Source organism: Balaenoptera physalus (genome assembly GCF_965194825.1).
Source record: "Balaenoptera physalus genome assembly, chromosome: 13".
Lineage (NCBI taxonomy): Eukaryota > Metazoa > Chordata > Mammalia > Artiodactyla > Balaenopteridae > Balaenoptera > Balaenoptera physalus.
This window is the reverse complement of record NC_138892.1, coordinates 39,122,084-39,141,614: the sequence shown is the minus strand read 5'-3', so window position 1 is coordinate 39,141,614 and position 19,531 is coordinate 39,122,084. Positions and strand designations below refer to the sequence as shown.

General features: G+C 33.4%; 1 protein-coding gene and 1 long non-coding RNA gene across 5 annotated transcripts in view; one reads left to right on the top strand and one right to left on the bottom strand.

Annotated features, from left to right (window-relative positions):
- The window catches only part of LOC309640469, a 183,425-nt gene that overhangs the window by 51,676 nt on the left and 112,218 nt on the right, over positions 1 to 19,531 (bottom strand). The gene's annotated exons all lie outside the window — the stretch shown is intronic.
- OTOGL (otogelin like) overlaps positions 1 to 19,531 on the top strand; it is a 156,920-nt gene that overhangs the window by 135,868 nt on the left and 1,521 nt on the right. For all 4 annotated transcript variants that reach the window (XM_082418857.1, XM_082418859.1, XM_082418858.1 and 1 more), the window contains 12 exons: positions 208 to 420; positions 901 to 1,005; positions 1,625 to 1,732; positions 3,101 to 3,202; positions 3,707 to 3,811; positions 3,896 to 3,936; positions 8,138 to 8,201; positions 9,290 to 9,468; positions 9,928 to 10,032; positions 12,572 to 12,691; positions 14,096 to 14,141; positions 19,147 to 19,226. In XM_082418857.1, coding sequence (XP_082274983.1) covers positions 208 to 420; positions 901 to 1,005; positions 1,625 to 1,732; positions 3,101 to 3,202; positions 3,707 to 3,811; positions 3,896 to 3,936; positions 8,138 to 8,201; positions 9,290 to 9,468; positions 9,928 to 10,032; positions 12,572 to 12,691; positions 14,096 to 14,141; positions 19,147 to 19,226 — 1,268 coding nt within the window. The remainder of the gene's footprint in view (positions 1 to 207; positions 421 to 900; positions 1,006 to 1,624; positions 1,733 to 3,100; positions 3,203 to 3,706; positions 3,812 to 3,895; positions 3,937 to 8,137; positions 8,202 to 9,289; positions 9,469 to 9,927; positions 10,033 to 12,571; positions 12,692 to 14,095; positions 14,142 to 19,146; positions 19,227 to 19,531) is intronic.

Genomic DNA, 19,531 nt, shown 5'->3' with positions numbered 1-19,531 from the left:
ATATTTTCTGTGGGCTATAAAAATTTCATTAAAGAAAAATGTAAGCTAGTAGCTGATGAACAAAAAAGAAGAAGCTGAGAAAGGGTAGATAATGTGACATGTTACCTGTGTCACTGGGCCAAGTCACAGTCTGAAATCAAAACATCACAGCTTGGTTTATTTTCGTGCCCAGGTTCTAAGTAATATAACATTGACCATCTTTTTAAGCGTGCACTGATAGTGAAGACCAGCCTCGAACTGCTGGGGAGGTTTGGAATGGGGGCATTGACGAATGTGCCCTGTACAAATGTTTGGAGAATGGAAGTATTATTCCCATAGAACCTGATTGTGATGAAGAGCCCTCGCCAATTTGTGAACGAGAAGCTGAAGTCGTCCTGGGCTTCTTTGATAAGTGGACCTGCTGTTCAAAGGAAGTTTGCAGTATGTATGCAGGCTGAAGCCTTACAGTCTGTTAATGCCACAAAATATGTTGATATTCTTTGTGAAAAAGCAGGGCAGGCATGATGCTTGGTGTTAAAAAAAAATGTATGGGGTTAAAGTAACAATGAAAGTATTGCCATAAATGTCACCTACACTTTCTCAAAGCAAGTTTTACCTCATTATAGTTTTGTTGATTTTGCAAACAGACATGCAAAACTCTGGCTATTATCAAATAATAATATTCAGAAATACGTGAAGATAAAAGATCTGGAAATCTTTGACTTATGACAATCAGGGGTCAAAGACAACAATAGGTAACCTTAACTCTGCTGCCTTTTCACATATGACCGTTCTATGAGCGGAATGGTTTAATTTGTAGTGTAAAAACATGCATAGTGAGAATCATTTCCCTGCTTTGAGTTAGAAACACAGGATTTTAGTTGTGTTCACAAATTTTTTAATACTTCTGTTTATTTCCAGGCTGTGACATGACTTTGTGTGAAACTGCCATTCCAACATGTACAAATAGTCAAAAATTGATCGTTGGCCACAGCCCTCTTTCTTGCTGTCCACAGTACCAATGTGGTGAGTAATTAATTAGGAAAAGTAAGAATGAGGTTCACTGTTCAGAGTAGTGGATTAAATTCTCATTTTTGTGTCTACAAGGAAATTTATTATAAAAGATTGTTTGCAGAGCTGTCTTGCTAAAGGTAGCCTTTTAAAAACCTGCAATTTCTTTATAAATATGTATATATATGAACTTCAAATCTATTTATTATATAAATATATATATATATAACTAACTCATTTTAAAGACCTTAATTTCAGTGGAAATATGTATTTTGAATGTATGTATTTGTATATTTTAAATGTAAATAATTTGCCATTTCCTATATATTTCTGCTAAGATTTTATAGCAGGATATATATATATATACACACACACACACACACAGATGATTAGTCATATATATGATTAATAGAATGTTATATCTATTTTTAAAATGTCTATTTACATATATTTTATATGTAAAAGTATTTATTTTATATATAAATAACCTATTTCCTATATATTTCCGCTAAGATTAAGATTTTTTTAATGAGCTAATTATCACTAAATTCAAAGAGAACTGAGCCACACTATTTCATTTATTTATTGTCTCACTCTATACACATTTCCAAATATCTCTGGAATGTTTCTGCAGAATGTGACCCATTCAAATGCCCCAAAATTGCAGTGCCAGAATGCAGAGAAGACCAGTTCATGATTCAGGTTCAACAGGAAGAGACTTGCTGCTTTCCTCCTGCCTGTGGTAAGCATTCTGTGAGGTCATTTCCTGGAAGAGGGAGGATCTAGGGAAAATCTCTCATTTCATGTGAATTTCATGGGACTCAATGGTAACCAATATTCTGCTGATATACTCTTAAATTTCAACTGAACAAGAATAGCAGAAAAGAAAGTACAGCATTTTAAATGATTCTTGACAATTATTTCAATTAGTACTACTTTTCCCTATCGACAAAGACTATGTATATCATTGAAAACATGATCAAGATAATATAATCAATTAAAAAAAATAAGGCTAGCACCTAGTTCTTTTTAGAGGAAAATTTAGCCCTGGCTTTCCTGAATAACCAACTAAATAAATGACTCTGCTAAGCAGCCTACCTCTTTAAAACTTCATCTCCTGTATATCCTGTGTAAGCAGATGATCTCGAAAAGAGAATGGTAGAAATAAATGAAAGGTGTCTGGGAAATGACTGAATTTGAGCTATATATTCTGTCTGACGAACTAGACTTTGAAAAATAAAGAATTCTCTTTTCCATTTCATTGAGGAATTATATTAAAGGCTGTTGATTAATGTAGGTTTCAGATAAACCTTTGTAGATCAAAGCACTTCTTTTTGTATCATTTAAGGTTCTTTGACTGCAGTGGCAACAACTGATTGATTCCGGCTAGCTTAAGCACAACCAATTATTGGGACAGTTGGGGAATCAAGATTTTGTAGAATCAAGATGAAGCATTCAGCCAAGCCCTGGGAAGGAGGGAAACCAGCTTCTCTAGGTGGCAGTCACTAATGATTGAGTCAGCAACATCCATTTCCTGTCTTGATGTGCCTTTATTTATGACTCAAATGCTATAGAAAGACATTCTCATTCGTCTAAAGTGGGTTTTTCCTACACATGGGCCTGGTAAGAGTGAGGAACCTTTATTAAGGGTCACTCCAAGACTGCGTAGGTGAGGCATTTCCTCAAGTTCATTAAGAGAGTTGTTATCAAAGTTGGAAGAGGGAGGCTAAGAGCTCAGAAGAACAGGTGCCTACTACATTGTTCATTCATAGGAGTGATCAAGAGTAGTGAACTCAGAAAACTTAAATAAGTAAATCAATGGTATTTTGATCCTAGTAAGAACAAATTACTCCTGAAATCTTATATTTCTGGTAAGATGGTTCTTCTGTATCACTGTGCTTGGGAAAGTATAAAGCAATACACTCAGATAGTATTATTGTTTTTATGACCAAATAAGGAGATCCGTTTATTAAATCCTTATTTTCCTTGCTTCCTATTTTGTTTTACATAATGTATTTTTATTTTGATTTTATATGTGTACAGTAATCTGAACTGATAACTAGTTTGTTTTTAGCTCAGCTGTGACTTTGCCTTTTTGTTTCACCTTTAGTTTGCAAATCCTGCACTGAACCTATTCCACTATGTACTGACGGAGAATTTCTCACTGTGGATCTTAATACTACACACTTCTGTTGTCCTCAGTATTACTGTGGTAAGTATATTTTAACTAATTAAAAATATCTAGGTATGTTCAATATTTAAGAAGGCCAGTGCATGTTAATTGTACTGTTATATGAGACCTTAGTTGAGTTCTAGCATATTAAATACATGTAATGTTTCCATACATCTAAGAGTGCTTCTTGGACAGTATCGTTACTTCCCCAAAATAGATGATGACTTTTCTCATCATCCTAGACTTTCTAGATATACATGTGATTCCATACCCTCTTCACCTCCTTTCTCTTCTTGCCCCGCTGCCATTTCTCAGGGCTCTTAACCTGGTGAGGGTGTCCTAGTTCTACTACTGTTGTTGCATCTGCTTGTGAGTCATTTGTTCTGTCCTTACCAACACACTGCAGTTGGGCGGTGGGAGAGGCAGCTCTGGGGAGATCCAAGTCCATGTATCACATCAGTAATGGCAGTGAACTAAATGGGAGCTAGTGAAAACTAGCAACTACATGAAGTTAATCTTTACTCATGTTATTTTTCTATTTAGTGTGTGAGCCAAATCTTTGTCCTACGCCACTACTCAAATGTGCACAAGATATGAAACTTGTGAAAGAAAATGTATCTGGTCAATGTTGTCCAACATGGCACTGTGGTAACTAATTTTCATATTTTAAAGTTTTATTAGAATGTATTAATATATTTGACCAATATAAATATGTTGTTTTTTGCCTTTTAGAATGTAGCTGTGAAAATCTTGTTATGCCAACTTGTGAAGTGGTAAGAACACATATTTTTATTGAATTTTAATATAATATAAATCAGTTTATTCTTCCTTTATTGCTTTCATTTCTGATTTCTTTTCAGAGTTAATAGAATTATTCTCTTTAAGTTGTACTGAAGTAGATTAAATCTTCTCTGATATTAGGGAGCAGTCAACATTTTAAATTATACTTGAGACAGGAAAGTGCAATCAATATGTTATTTTTTCTTCCACTGGTGATTGAATCTACCAGTCTTATATCTACTTAAATTCACTGGTCTTAAAATAAGCACAGTATTGAAAATATATTACCTCAATAATGAAAGGTTTCCCGGTGATTCTTTAAGAAAGTGCACTAACAATGTATCTGTTTCAGAGGAGGAGGAGGGGGTATAAACATGTAACTAACTGTACCTTGTTAGGGGTTATGTATGAACATGCAAACCTTACAGAAATTCCAAAAATTTAATTTTGAGAAATAATAATTATGACTCTGGTATCACTTATTTAACCATTAGATGGAGGTTATGGTGCTTTACAAGTCTTTTTTTTTTTTTCTTTAAATATTTTCCTCCACGCTATGCCTCTAAGACTTGAGAAAGATAATATATTCCTGGCCTTATTTATCAAAGAAGACATGTTTTCTTTCACAAAGATTTTCTTTTTCTTTTCCTTCTCAAACAATGTGTATCATTAGAAACTCATTCAGACTTTTCAGGCCAAGGCTATATTCTGGGGAATAAATGAGGCACTTTTTAAAGTAACAGAACCCTTCTTAGGATGCCACTGTTTCATTTAAAAAGCAGGGTGCAAAGTTTCAGCTATGCGGGATGGATAAATCTGGGAGAACTGTTGTACAGCATAGTGACTATAGTTAACAGCACTGTATTGTAGACTTAAAAATTTGCCAAGAGGGTAGAGCCCACGCTAAGTGTTCTTACCACAATATAATAATAATCATAAATAAGAGAGTGGAAGGAAACTTTTGGAGTTAATGGATAGGTCTATGGCACGGTGATATTTCATGATGTATACTTATCTCCAAATTTGTCAAGTTGTATACATCAATTATGTACAGCTTTTTGTATGTCAAATAAATTAATTAAATTGTATTTTAAAAAAGCATTAATCTAACATTCACTCTAATGATGAATTACCATCTGTGATTTGCATAGAATGTTTAAGCTTTACAAGTAACTTTCATAAAAATTCTCTTGGATTATTTTGTGTATACACTATATACATACACCTACAGAAAAGAGTAGAATTATGATATTGTATTTTTCTCAAGTTCTTCACAGTTTACATAACAAGTTTTGTATATTATTTCATTGAATCTTCACAAAGTAGATATATTTAGCTCATTTTATAAGTAAGAAAACTGAGGTCTAGAGAGAGTAAATGATAGACTGAGATCTTCAGGAATTAGACCAAGGGCTGTGTCTAAACGCCCATGCAAGGCAATTTATTTTTAACATTCCTTGTTCTACAAAAGTATTGACCTGACCCATTGTTCCTGAAATTGCTAAATATTTGTTTCAGTGTCTAAGATGATATATTTTTAAAAATCACATTAGTTTATTTGCGGAGACAACAAATGCCTTTCAACCTAAAGAGTCTGTTAGGTCTTTGTAGTATTTCTTTTTTTAATAACAGCTTTATTGAAATATAATTCACACACCATACAATTCAACCATTTAAAATGTACAATTAAATGATTTTTATTATGTTCACAGATTGTGCAAGCATCAACACAATCAATTTTAGAACAATTTTATTACCCTCTGCCACAAGAAACTCTGTACCTTTTAGCAGTCACTTATTTTCCTCAAAACTTCCTAGACCTAGGAAATCTCTAATACATTTTCTATCTGTGTCTATAGATTTTCCTATTCTTAATATTGCATATAAATGAAATCATATAACATGCGGTCTTTTGTGATTCCTTTCACTTAGCATAACGTTTTCAAGGTTCATCTGTGTTGTAGGATGTATCAGTACTTCATTCCTTTTTTCTTTTTAAATGAGCTTTTGATCTTCTCCTTTTTTATTTATTTATTTATTTTTGGCTGTGTTGGGTTTTCGTTTCTGTGCAAGGGCTTTCTCTAGTTGTGGCAAGCGGGGGCCACTCTTCATCGCGGTGCGCGGGCCTCTCACTGTCGCGGCCTCTCTTGTTGCGGAGCACAGGCTCCAGACGCGCAGGCTCAGTACTTGTGGCTCACGGGCCTAGTTGCTCCGCGGCATGTGGGATCTTCCCAGACCAGGGCTCGAACCCATGTCCCCTGCATTGGCAGGCAGATTCTCAACCACTGTGCCACCAGGGAAGCCCCATTCCTTTTTACTGTTAAATAATATTCCATTTTATGTATATAACCAGACATTTGTCCAAATAAAGGTATGCAATGGCCAATAGCACATGAAAAGTTCCTTAACATCATTAGCTATCAGTTAAATGAAAATCAGAACTACAGTGAGATATCACTTCACACTCACTAAAATGACAGATATTAATACATGTTGGCAAGGATGTGGAGAAATTGGAACGCTCATACACTGCTGGTGGAAATATAAAATGGTACAGCTTCTTTAGAAGACAGCCTGGTAGTTACTCATAAGGTTAAATATATAGTTACCATATAACTCAGCAATTCCACTCCTAGGTACATATCCACGAGAAATGAAAACATATGTCCAGACAAAAGCTTGAATGTTCATAGCAGCACTGGTCATAATAGCTAAAAAGTGGAAACATTTTGAGGTGATTTTGCTACTGACTTTAAAGGAGAGGAATGCTTACTTGAGAGAAAAAAAATACCATCATATTTGATGTAATATTAAGTATTGGTAGAACAATCAGGAGTTATTTCCTCTGGGTGAAACTGGGTACTTAAGAGAATAGAAGTGTAACTAAATATGTGAATAAGATCTCAAAGGAAACAAGTTAGGAAGGAAGAATAGAAGATTTAAGCCTAAGCATGAGAGGACACAGTGGGCATTGTGGCTCTAACTAACTATTGAAAAACAGGTAAGTGACTTAAAAGAGTTAGTGAGAGCTTAATACTTCCTTATCTAATCTTTTGGAGTAATTTATGCAGTGGGAGAGTTTGATTTATTATTATTTTTAACTGTATTTCTAATATTTTATTTCCAATCCCATTAGAATTGTGTAATGACTAAAAGTCATAAAACATCAAAGGCGTTAATGTCTATGAAACTACTTTACAATCGTAAAGCACTATAAAAAGTGAGATATTATTAACTTATGGAGAAAAGTGCCTTTTATATATTACTATGAATTTGAGTTATTTTTTGTGTCAAGAATCAAATTAGTTTTTATTACTGATGTCATATGAAAATTAAACACACCCAGGAAAAGTTGATGTTTAAAATACAATTCTTGAAACTTTAAGCCTGAGTCCTACACTTGAGAAGAACCTATAACATTTCCTTAGTAGGAAAAAGTTTAAGCATTGGTCATGACAGCAATTTACTAACAGCTAAAGGTTATAGCACTTTCTGTACATCAGCTTGTTCTAAGCTCTTTACACATATTGATCCATTTATTTCTTTCAACAATTCTGAGGCAGACGGTATTATTATCCCCATTTTACAGATGAGGAAGGTGAGGAGCAGACTGGCTAAAGTAATCTGCCCTAGGTGACAGAGCTATTAAGTAGCAGAGCATGACTGGCACAAGGGCAGTCTTGTTCCTGTGCCTGTGCTATTAATCATTGTACTACACTCTTCTGCTCTTGTTTTATATGCTAAAGCAGCCTTGCTCTGATGCAGACATCAGAGTTCTGGACCACCTCTATAGAGCAGATCAAGAACATTTTCATCAAGAGAATTTTCTAGGGTTAGCAAGCATTCTTTTATCTCTAATTGCCCACTAGAAGCTCAGAATTAACAATATAATTTTAAAGTTAGGACAAATCATAAAGATCATCTTATCCACCTTCACTCATTTAATAGATAAGGAAATTTAAGTTTAGAGAGATTGAGTGGTCTATGATCACATTTTTATTGTGAGTATTTTCTATAGGCTACTGATTAAATGACCACTGGGTTAATCAAAGCTTGTTCACTGTCAAATATTTTTATGAACTTGCTATGTGGCTGTGGGGTAGGAAACTTATTAGATGTTATATTGTGCATTTTTTTACAATGGTAATATAATAAGCCATATTGATGAGTCATATAATAATATCTTTCTAATAGGGAGAATTTCCTGCAATAGACCGCACCTTTCAGAGTAACTGTGGATGTGTACAGTACCTCTGTGGTAACTATGTGTTTTGAAACTTTTAAATGATAATGAGTATTATTGATATCTGTTGTTTACTATGAATAAATTAAAAATAAGTTTTGAGATGTATTACACATTTTAAGCCATTGGCCAGTTTTTAAGTATAAAAAGTGTACTTTATATTTTTCAATTTCCTCTTTTGTAATATTCCTAAATGTTCTGAGAAACTTGATAACAGGACATAAAAATGATTCTTTTTCAGAGGTTTCACAGAATTTAAAGTTGATGCCAGGATTCTTTTTAGTGTATATAATTTAATTTAAAAATAGACAACATCTAAAAGTCAGAGATTTTTGCTCACTGTTTTATTATTATTGATATTAACACTGCAAAGCATAAGGTTGATTTTTCTATGAAATAACAAATCTTCATATTAAGTATTAGTAGGTTAATAGAAAATAAACTTTTGTTCAATAGCTTAAAACTTTTGTAGTTTTATATGAGAGAAGAGTTAAATCCAATGTTGGCAAGGCACAAAGAGCTTCTGAGCTGTATTCTTCTCCACTATTCTAGCCTACAATAAGCCACTTTTAATGATGTGATAGCACATTATATCACCTACCTTCGTCATAAAGCATGATTTATATGACTTTATTTTGCAACACAAAAAATTGAAAATTTTCTCTCAAAAGAACAAAAAACATGAAATGTTACACAATCCCTTCATGAAGAGATCTACTGTTACTGATTTAGATTTTGCCTCCATTTATATCCACTCCCCAAAATTGTCATGTTATGTTTCCAGAAGAGGGAACAGCAAGTAGCTTGATGATCACTTTGGGCTAAAATTCTGGAATCTGCTATAAAGTATAGTTTTCAGAGGAAGTTCAAACAGTGTATAGCAGTTGAGTTTAGGAATCAATTTCTTACTCTATGTTAAGGAATAAATGCTACATTCATTATTAAGTGAACTCTTGAGCTGTTAACAATATATAAAGGTAAAGATCTTTACTGGTTTTGAAAAAATTGCACATCACAATAAAAACATAGACTTAAAAGTTCCAATGATCAATTAATAAAAAACTTACTATAGTACTTTCTGTTGACTTTTTTTCTTTTCTTAGAAAAGGATGATGTGTGTGTGTTTCAAGAAGTATCAGTATTGAATCCTGGCCAATCTATGATAAAATATTTGGAAGGGGACTTTTGTTACATGGTAGAGTGTCTAGAAGAGAAAGATAACCATACAGGCTTCCACACTTTGAATTTTACAATGTTGAATTGTTCAAAAGAATGTGATGTTGTAAGTATTCTTTATAAGTCATTCTGGTGAGAGTTAATTAATCTTTAAATGGCAGCTGTAGAATTTAAACGAGTGAATACTCCATAAGTTAAAAATATACACTTGAATAGTTCTTTAATAATCTGTTAATTTGTAACATATCTATATAATGCAGTTTCCTTTTCCTGTGTATAACCTTGAGCTTCAGGAATCTTATTACCTATACAGCTTGTTTGACCTGAGCTTATTAAATCTACTTGATGAATCTTGGCTGCTAGATGTAAAGGTTAACATCTACTTCACTTCTAATACAGCTATATAAAGTCAGTTATTATTTGAAGTGCTTCAAATTCAACTTCAGAAATGCTTTACAGGTGTTCTGAGACAGCATAGGTTATATTGGGAAGCACTTTCAGAATGAATTCATTAAAAATATCAGTATTGTTGTTGGCTAATTCAAATTATTATTATTATGCACAGCACCAGGTATACATTCCATCACCAAGTGATTATGATTGTTGTGGTACCTGCAAAAATGTATCCTGCAAATTTCAAATGGAAAATGGAACATCAGTTATATATGAGGTATGAATTTCTTCATTCCTAAAATGTGCTCCACGGAGGGTAGCTGTCTGTGCTATTTTCTAAAGAAGCTGTTCCCATAAATTTGAAAAATATCACTCACACACACACATAGTGTTCTGCATACAACAAGCACACCCATATACAGCATGCTTACAACACACAAGACAGTTACATTTTAAAGTATCTGATTCCTGTTGTAAAGGAGCATGTTAAAATGGTTTCTCAAACTTATTTTATCATAGATCCTTACTTTTTTCCCCAGATGTTAGGAATGGACTTCGAGAAATGTTGATTTCTAATAATTAGAACAAAGGAAAAGAACAATGTTATATTATTCACTCATTTGAAATGAAACATTTTGATAGAAATCTGAAACTCAAGTTGTTAGCACTTTATTATTTCAGGTATCAAAGGTTTCACTGGGTAAATATGACAGAAGATTAAGAGTATTTGAAAAATTTTTTAAAAAGAAGATCCCAAGAGTAATGAATGCTATACCACATCTTTCTGCCAAAAACAATAAAATTATTATTCAGAATTCTTCTGTTATCTCATAATAACTCTATGGAGGTTTGCAGACTGACCTACTCCTTTCCTTTTTTATAATAGAAGAATGGAACCATGTATTAGTACAGTTGTTAGTGATGTCATCAGATTTAGGAGGGTCACAAATTCTGTTTATAATTTACATTACCTGAAGGTAGTTCCATTTTATTATTGCTATCCTTAAATTTTTTCCATTAATAGTTTAATTATATGGAGGTCTTATTTATGGTGTTCTTAAGTACACGGGATTACTCATAGACCCAAAAGAAAAGGAGATTTCTCCAATCCTGTGCATTTTATTAAATAAGAAAAGTGAACAATTATCTTATTGTTTCATAGTCTATTGTTTTATAATTATGTGAAAAATAGTGTTATTGATTTAAATAACGTTGTTGATATTGTTTATCTGTTTAATCATAGCAATATTTGTTTCATATTATATCGTTTTAAAGAGGGAGACTTGAAAAAGGAAGCTTATAAAATGAGACATAGGTGTGAGAGAAAAGGAATCAGAGACTACTTGAAAATATACAGTCATGTGGGGATTTTAGTAAAAGAGCAACATAAACTCTATAGATGTCAATAATCCTGTGATAGCCCTGAAATTTAAATAAAAGATTAAATTATGTTTAGAATATTTTTTGAGAACACAACAAGTAATGTAATATAGGTAAACATACATCAAGATTGTTAACTCTTGGCTCTTTCAAAGATAAGCTTTAGTTATCTAGAAATCTAATTCTTATGGAACAAGGAATTTTTGATTTCAGATAAATTAGATAGTACTATTTGAATTGAATATTAGAATTAATATTCGAATTTGAATGTTTTATCTTCTTTTATACCTGGACTTGTAGATCTTTTCCAGTTGAGATTCATAGAAGACCTGACGATATTTATACATTAAAATAGAATCTACAGAAAATAAAGTTTGTCAGAATTCTTTGCTGGTTCACAAGGAATCTTCAAGTCAGAGTCTGACTAGCATTTTAAAATGCAGGTTATAAAATAAAAAAATATATCAACAATTACAGCCTAATAATTATATAATAATTGTTTTCAGCTGATTTTATTTCTAAATAGGAATTATGAAATCAAGATTGAAATAAACACTTAGGGACTCCCCTGGTGGCACAGTGGTTAGGAATCTGCCTGCCAATGCAGGGGACACGGGTTCAAGCCCTGGTCCGGGAAGACCCCACATACCACAGAGCAACTAAGCCCTTGTACCACAACTACTGAGCCTGAGTGGCACAACTACTGAAGCCCGTGCGCCTAGAGCCTGTGCTCCGCAACAAGACAAGCCACCGCAATGAGAAGCCCGCGCACCACAACAAAGAGTAGCCCCCGTTCACCACAACTAGAGAAAGCCCATGCGCAGCAACAAAGACCCAATGCAGCCAAAGATAAATAAATAAAATAAATTAATTAAAAAAAAAGAATGAAGTAAACACTTAGTATGTTAAAAAAGTTGTTAAAATAATAGGGATATGTTTAAGAATAACCAGAAGGTATAGAAAACTAGAATCATAGGTGAATAATCACTATCATCCAAAGATTTTTAAATTTTTTGGTGATAAGGGAGTAGAAGGAAAAATAAACAAACCTCAAGAGAGGAGGCATACTAAGTAATATGATTTGTTGTTTTATAATTAGTAAGGGAATATTAGAGCAAGACCTTTGACACTTGGCCACATTAGATAATTAATTTTGTAGTAGAAAAAGATACCTATTTGCTTCTTTCCTCTCTGTTGCTTTGTTTCACATTTACATCTTGGTTCTAGTATGAAACCAAAACACCCACCCACACACATACCACATATATGTATTTTTAATTATTTTAGGTAAGTTTGGGGACATTGCCAGATGGACATTTTATGTCACAAGAAGCTCTCTGAATCTTGACTTTTGATTCAGTAGGCTAGGAAACATTCTACTTAAGAAATATAGCAGATTTTAATAAGCAAACAGTAACTTTCTCTTTTATTTTTAGGAGGGGAGTACCTGGCACTATAATTGTACCACATTTGAATGTGTTAAGACTGACGAAGGGACGATGATTCTGAACTACAGTATGGTCTGTCCCCCTTTTAATGAGACTGAATGCAAAATGGTTTGTACTTTGTTATAGCTAAGAAAATTTGGCATTAAATATAATTTAGAAAATACATATTAATATGTTTTCCAAGTTCATACATTCATACATTATGGCTTATTTATTTTGCTAAATGTTTTATTTTCATGTATACATAAAAGCTGTATTATATTTCCTCAGTTTGACACTTTGAGTTATATACGGCATTCCAAATAATTTTGAGTCTCCCTGAATGGATGTGATGCTATGTCTGGGTTTTTAATATGTAGACCAAAGGATTATTGAAAAATCCTTTGATCAGCCAACTTAGCCTCTCTTTCCATATAGATTAATAAACTAATCAATCAGAACTTGGTCAAATTTCTCTTTCTTAAACACACAGCAGATTTATGCTGTCATTCGCTGTTCAAAGCATACTAGCCTAAGTGAAATTTGCTGTAGTTTCTCTGAGCATGGGCCACTGTGAAACTCAGCACATGCCAGAGCATTGCTGATTCTTTAGTTTTGCTCTTCCAATTCCCTTTTCTCTTGTAGAAAAGCCTATTGGGAGAGTAGATTTTCGAAAGTCACACAATTTTTAAAAAAAGATTCTTTGTAGCCTTAATTATTTAGGAGATAATAACCCCTAATGAAAAGTAAGCTTTATTCTGTTGTGCGAGGCAATATTTTTCTTTAAGTGTAGAGAAATAGCATAGTTTCACTTTTTTTTCATGATGTGCCGTTTTAGTGATGATGGTTAGCTAGCTGGCTGGCTAGTGAGATACAATATGTACTAAAGTAATAGAATTTCAGCTCTTGAAAGAATCTTAGGCATCATCTTATTTCACAGATTCATTTTTATAGAATAAATTATCCTTTTATTTGAATTACAATTAGCAAGTTACTAAAAGCAATTAGCAACTTACTGTAAGAATTCCAAAAGATAATCGATGAAATTTTCTTAATTTAGCCTTTGGCAAGAGACATCCTGAAGTGGGGAATTTTTTTTGAATAATAAAATATTAAAGAAAAAGAGACATCATTTTAACATTCAGTTATATTCAGGAACTCAGTCTAGTCTCAAAAAGTAGTTCAGATTATTTCAAGGAGTTTAAAAGATATAATGGCCTCTATTTAGAGTCCCTATTACTACTTTGATTTGGTAAGAAAATCTTTTGTGGTATTTAAAATGTGTTCTTTTAAGTAAGTTAATCTTTTTGCACCTTTTCATATTACTAATGAAGAAATAACAAATTTTAAACAAAATATCTGCTCCTAATTTTACAAACAAAAATTCTTATAGAAATTGTTAAATTTCAATCATCTTTCTATAAAGTCTTTGTGATATTTAGTAAAAATATTGAGAAAGTTGGTTTTCTATTTCTAGTTTAGGATGAAATGAAAAAACACTGAATTTTAACATTATTCCTTTTTTCTTCCTAGAATGAAGGGATTGTAAAGCTTTATAATGAAGGCTGTTGCAAGATCTGTAAGTGAAGACAAATTACATACATTAATTTGATTAGTGTTAATTGCTCATGATTATTATTTTTTCTCATAAAATTCAGTTCCTATGTTGCAATGAGGGAAACAAATTTTATAATGTTTAGTACTTAAATGTTTTTTGTCATGTGGTTAATTATTTTGTAATTTAATCTTTATCTTCTGGCACATAAGTTTTTAATTGAGATGAATTTTAATTTAAATATTAGAAATTTATTGTTGCATTTTTCAAAAGGTATAGCACAGGATTTCAGTAGGTTTTAAGTTTGAAAGTGCCCTATGGTCAAATGTGCTTTGAAGAGGCTGAACTACACAAAGTAGGTTATGATGAGACTTCAATAAGGATATAGAAAATGTGAAATTTTCCAAACCTATTGAACAAATCTATGGTTCTGTATATATATTTGAGAAATACCAATTTAGTCAATTATATTTAAATCATATATATAAAACTTCCCATAATTATTTTGACAAACTTATGTGCATGCAATATATTTATTTGAATTATAAGGTTTATTTCATAGTGCTTTTTAATAATTTTAAGGACTGAAATAGAATAGAGGGGTATTCATGCAACCATTTTTATTTATGTGTTTATGATTTTATTTTTTGTGTTCATGAATTTATGTCAAGAAAAAAGTTTTAGAGGGGAGTGGGGGAGTGCTGCTTCATGGGTATGGGGTTTCTTTCTGGGGTGATGAAAATGTTCTGATATTGGATAAGGTGGTGGATGTACAACATTTTGCATGTATTAAATGCTACTAAATTGTGTATTTAAAAATGGTTAGTTTTATCTTAATGCAAATTTCACTTTAATAATAGAAAAAAATGTTCAATCTCACATATAATAAAGTTATTAAAATCCAATGAAAATACTAAAACAAAACAAAAAAAAATTTTAGGAAACTTGGCATAAATAGTAATCTTAACATTGTTTAGAGAAGCTTTTGGGAAAAAAGGCTACAACACAATTCAGGTTAATAATGCCACTGTGTAGGGCTGGATTCTTAGACACAAATTACCATGCCTCTCAAGGGAGATTTCTGAACTTCTTTCATGAAGGGCTAAATCCCATAAATATGTAAGAATAGTCTTGTCTATTTAGAGGTGTTAGTCATATTGAAAACAATATTAAAATGTATTAGGGACTTACCTGGTGGCACAGTGGTTAAGAATCTGCCTGCCAATGCAGGGGACATGGGTTTGATCCCTGGTCCGGGAAGATCCCACATGCCGCGGAGCAACTAAGCCCGTGTGCCACAACTACAGAGCCTGTGCTCTAGAGCCCACGAGGCACAACTACTGAAGCCCGCGCGCCTAGAGCCCCTGCTCCACAACAAGAGAAGCCACTGCAATGAGAAGCCCGTGCACCTCAACGAAGAGTAGCCCCTGCTCACTGCAACTAGAGAAAGCCCGCGCGCAGCAACGAAGACACAACGCAGTGAAAAATAAATAATTAATTAAAAAGAAATAAAATAATTATCTTAAAAAAATAAAATAAAATGTATTAAAATTTTGATGAAACATAAGTAAAATATATATTATTGAACATAATAACAGCTTATAAATCATAAACTCACATGTTTTCTACTGACAATTTATTTCTCACAAAATTCCAATGATGGGTTCTGCATTTATCCTGATTTTCAGTTTAGAGAGTTTGAGTAACTCATCTAAGTCATATCTCTTGTGGGATTTCACTCCAGGCCTGATCTCAGCCTGTTTCTTAACCGCTCATGATATTCTGGAACATCATCAGTATAAGTTTTAGGAGAGGGCAGAGTCTGACTGATGATGTCTGCTCATCAGTGCAGGGCTGGAACGACAGAGTCTATTTACATGAGGTGTGAAAAGTAAAATCCAACACATTCATACCCCCCCACAACAAACATTCTGATGTCTAATTTGTTCTTGTATTCATTTGCTGGGGCTGCTGTTAACAAAATACCAGAAACTGGGTGACTTAGCAGAAATTGATTGTCTCAAAGTTCCCGAGGTTAGAAGTCTAAAACAAAGGTGTCAGCAGGGTTGATACCCTCTGAGGGCTGTGAGGGAAGGGTCTCCTCCAGGCCTCTCTTCTTGGCTTGTTAGATGGCCATCTTCATGTTCACATGGTGTTCTCCTTGTAAGTGGATCTGTTTCCAAATTTCCAGTCATGAGGACACCAGTCATATGAATTAGGGCCCACCCTAATGACCTCTTTTTCACTTGATTACCTCCGAAAAAACCCCTATCTCCAAATAAGGTCACATTCTGAGGCACATAGGAGTATTTGGAAGACAGAATTCAACCCATAACAGCTATATTGCCAGGACTTTAGTGGGTAATAGAGTACCACTTAATGCTTTTTAATTACTGGGGCTCTTAGACACATACTAATGAAAATTTTTTGCTCATTAGAAATGAGCAATTTTTCATTGTTTTCTCTGAATCATATATAAAGTGTATCAAGTAGTCATTGTATCAAGAACTCAAGGAGTGAAATTTATGCTCCAGAATCTAAGGAAGTTTATATTTTTATGCTCTCATGTCTTTTTGCTTCTGCTTCCTTAGATTCTAGACTCTTCCATGGGTATGTGATATAGGCATAGAATCACATTGCAATGTAAACACCTTGAATTTTGTAACCCCATTTTAATTATTAGAGAAGTGAGTGTATTTATGTTATCTGAGGGCAGACAGGGGAAGATCTGTTTGACTTGACCGTATTGCTACTATTGATTGTCCGTCACTTGTCAACACTCTATTAAACCCATAGCAGACAGCACTGCAACAAATCTTCACCACAGTTCTGGAAGGTAGGTTGGGAGGTAGGTATGGTTTCCCTACAGTTGAGGAAACGAAGGTTCAGAAAAGTGTATCACACTAATCAGTAATACTCAATAGATTTAGGCCTCTCCAGTACCTGGCCTCAGGATATTTCAATTTTGCCAAGCTCTTTGAAGTGCAGAATAATAACAAGCCTCCTCATTTTCTCTCATCTGATGTGTAAGGCCTTGTGAAGTAGTTTCTGCTTTGGCATTAGAGAACCCCTGTCTGTAGTCTTTGCTTTGGGGTGACTAGGCTTTATCAGAGATACTGTGGATATTGGGTATTGTTGCAGGTGCTATGCTAAACAAAATGTGTTACAATAAAGTCTCTGAGGAATAAATAGGAAATGGCTCTTGGCACGAACAAATCCAGCCAACTAACAATACATTTATGCTGTCCCAGTTTCATTCATTGAATGAATGAACACAAACAGATTTTTATTGTGTGCCTCTCACGTACCAGACACCCTTTTAGGCACTGGGACTATGATAGAGGATGAAACAATATCTGCATGCATAGTGTATGTTATCAAGAAGGGCAAGAAACAATAAGAGGTAAATATACATTATTATGTCAGGTAGTGATGAATGGTATAAAGAACAATAGTGCAGAATTAAAGTGATGGAGAGGGAGGGAAATTGGGTTGTTCATTTAAGTGGGTGATTAGAGAATGCCTCTGTGATGAGGTGTCATTTGAGTAGGGACTGAATGTCCTTGGGAGCCAGCCAGGTAGAGTGAAGAGTGTTCAAGGTGGAAGAAATGGCAAAGTACAGTCACAGCACAGGGATGAAAGTGATAGAAGAAGATAAGGACCTTATAGGTCATGTCAAAGATGGCTTCCTTCTTGACTATTCTTTGTTTTAAAACTTATGAGAATAGAAGGGCTAATGAAGTAACCACTGGGTGAAAGCATCATAAGGCACAAAACAGCCTGCCCTCTGCCACCGACACTGAGCCTCAGGCCACACTGTATTTGGGAGGTCGGGGAAAGAAGAAAGAACAAGCAGAGGAGATTGAGGAGAAGCCACAAAGAGATGGGAGGAAGAGCAAAGAGTACGCTCTGGAAGCCAAGTGCAGAAAGTGTATCCAGGAGGAGACAGTGAGGGACTGAGTCAAACGCTGCTGAGAAGTCAAGTAGGATGAGAACTGAGATGTGACCTTTGAAAATAGCAATTGAAAGTCATGGATGACCTTGACAAGAACAGTTTAATTTCAGGCAATCTTTGCTACCCATCTCTGCTTCAACCAGAGTGGCTTAACTTTTATATACTTCACATGTTGGGATTTCATACAAGCATTTATTTTAAATAAAGATTTTGCGACTAAACTCATTTGAAGATTGGAGCTCTAATTCCAGTCTTTTGCAAACAAGGAAACTCAATGATTTAGTCTCTTTCCTAAAGTGACAGAGCAAAGTAGTAACAGGGTGAGATGAGAACCTTGGTTGTTTTGTATCCTGATTCAGGTATTACATTCTCTATCATACAGCATTAACTATATATTATTGGGTGTATTATCAAGTGATAATACCTCATGCACACAGAAGCATATTAATAGATCATTAATTAATACAAAGTGTTTTCATTAGAAATTGTGACATCATTTCAGAGCCATAAAATCAAGTATGAGTCATCCATACATTTCAACATGGTTGATAATAATTCAGTTACATTCTTGAATTTTACATTAATATCCATTAAGATAATGTGATTTTAAATCTATCAGTTTATATTTTAAAATAGATTTATATATATATGTATGTATGTATGCCTTAATTATGTACATGTATATTTACCTGTACATGTACAGGTAAATATGTATTACATTAAAATATAATGTATAAATATTACATTAAATATAATAATAAATATACACCTGACACAGGTTGATGTTAGCATTACTCCATGTATGGAATATGTTTGATTTATGATTATGATAATTATTCTAAGACAATAAGATAAAGAGATAAATATAAAGCTAGAAAATATATGAGAAAAGAAGTTGAACATAAATATTGAACATAAACTATATAAGAGTAAAATTTTCACTATCTCTTATTATAGAAATATGTTTTATATAAAATCAGTTTTCAATTATAAATATATTCATATGTTTAATTGAATTAAGAAACAATTTGATATGGACCTTTTGAGGAATAAATACATTCTGTATTTTATCAGGCAAACGAGAAGAAAGAATATGCCAGAAAGTGATTATTAGATCAATCATAAGGAAACAGGACTGTATAAGTCAAAGCTCTGTAAGTGGAAAAATATCATTTGTTACATAAAGGGTATGTGTCTTTCCAGAAGTATATGTGTCACAGCACTGGTAAGTTTGTAAGCCAACAAAATGCCAACACTTAAAATATTTAACTTTTGGAGATTATTCCTACATTCTAATATTAAAATATTCTGTTTGCGAAGAAGTATGAATTATTCTTGGCATAAATAATCAACAGTTCTGAATGTTAATTGCAATCCAGAGAGATGGAAATTTAAACCTAAATATATTTGCCCACATATTGTCTTAAGTGTGTAATTTTAATCAGCAAAAATAGTCTTA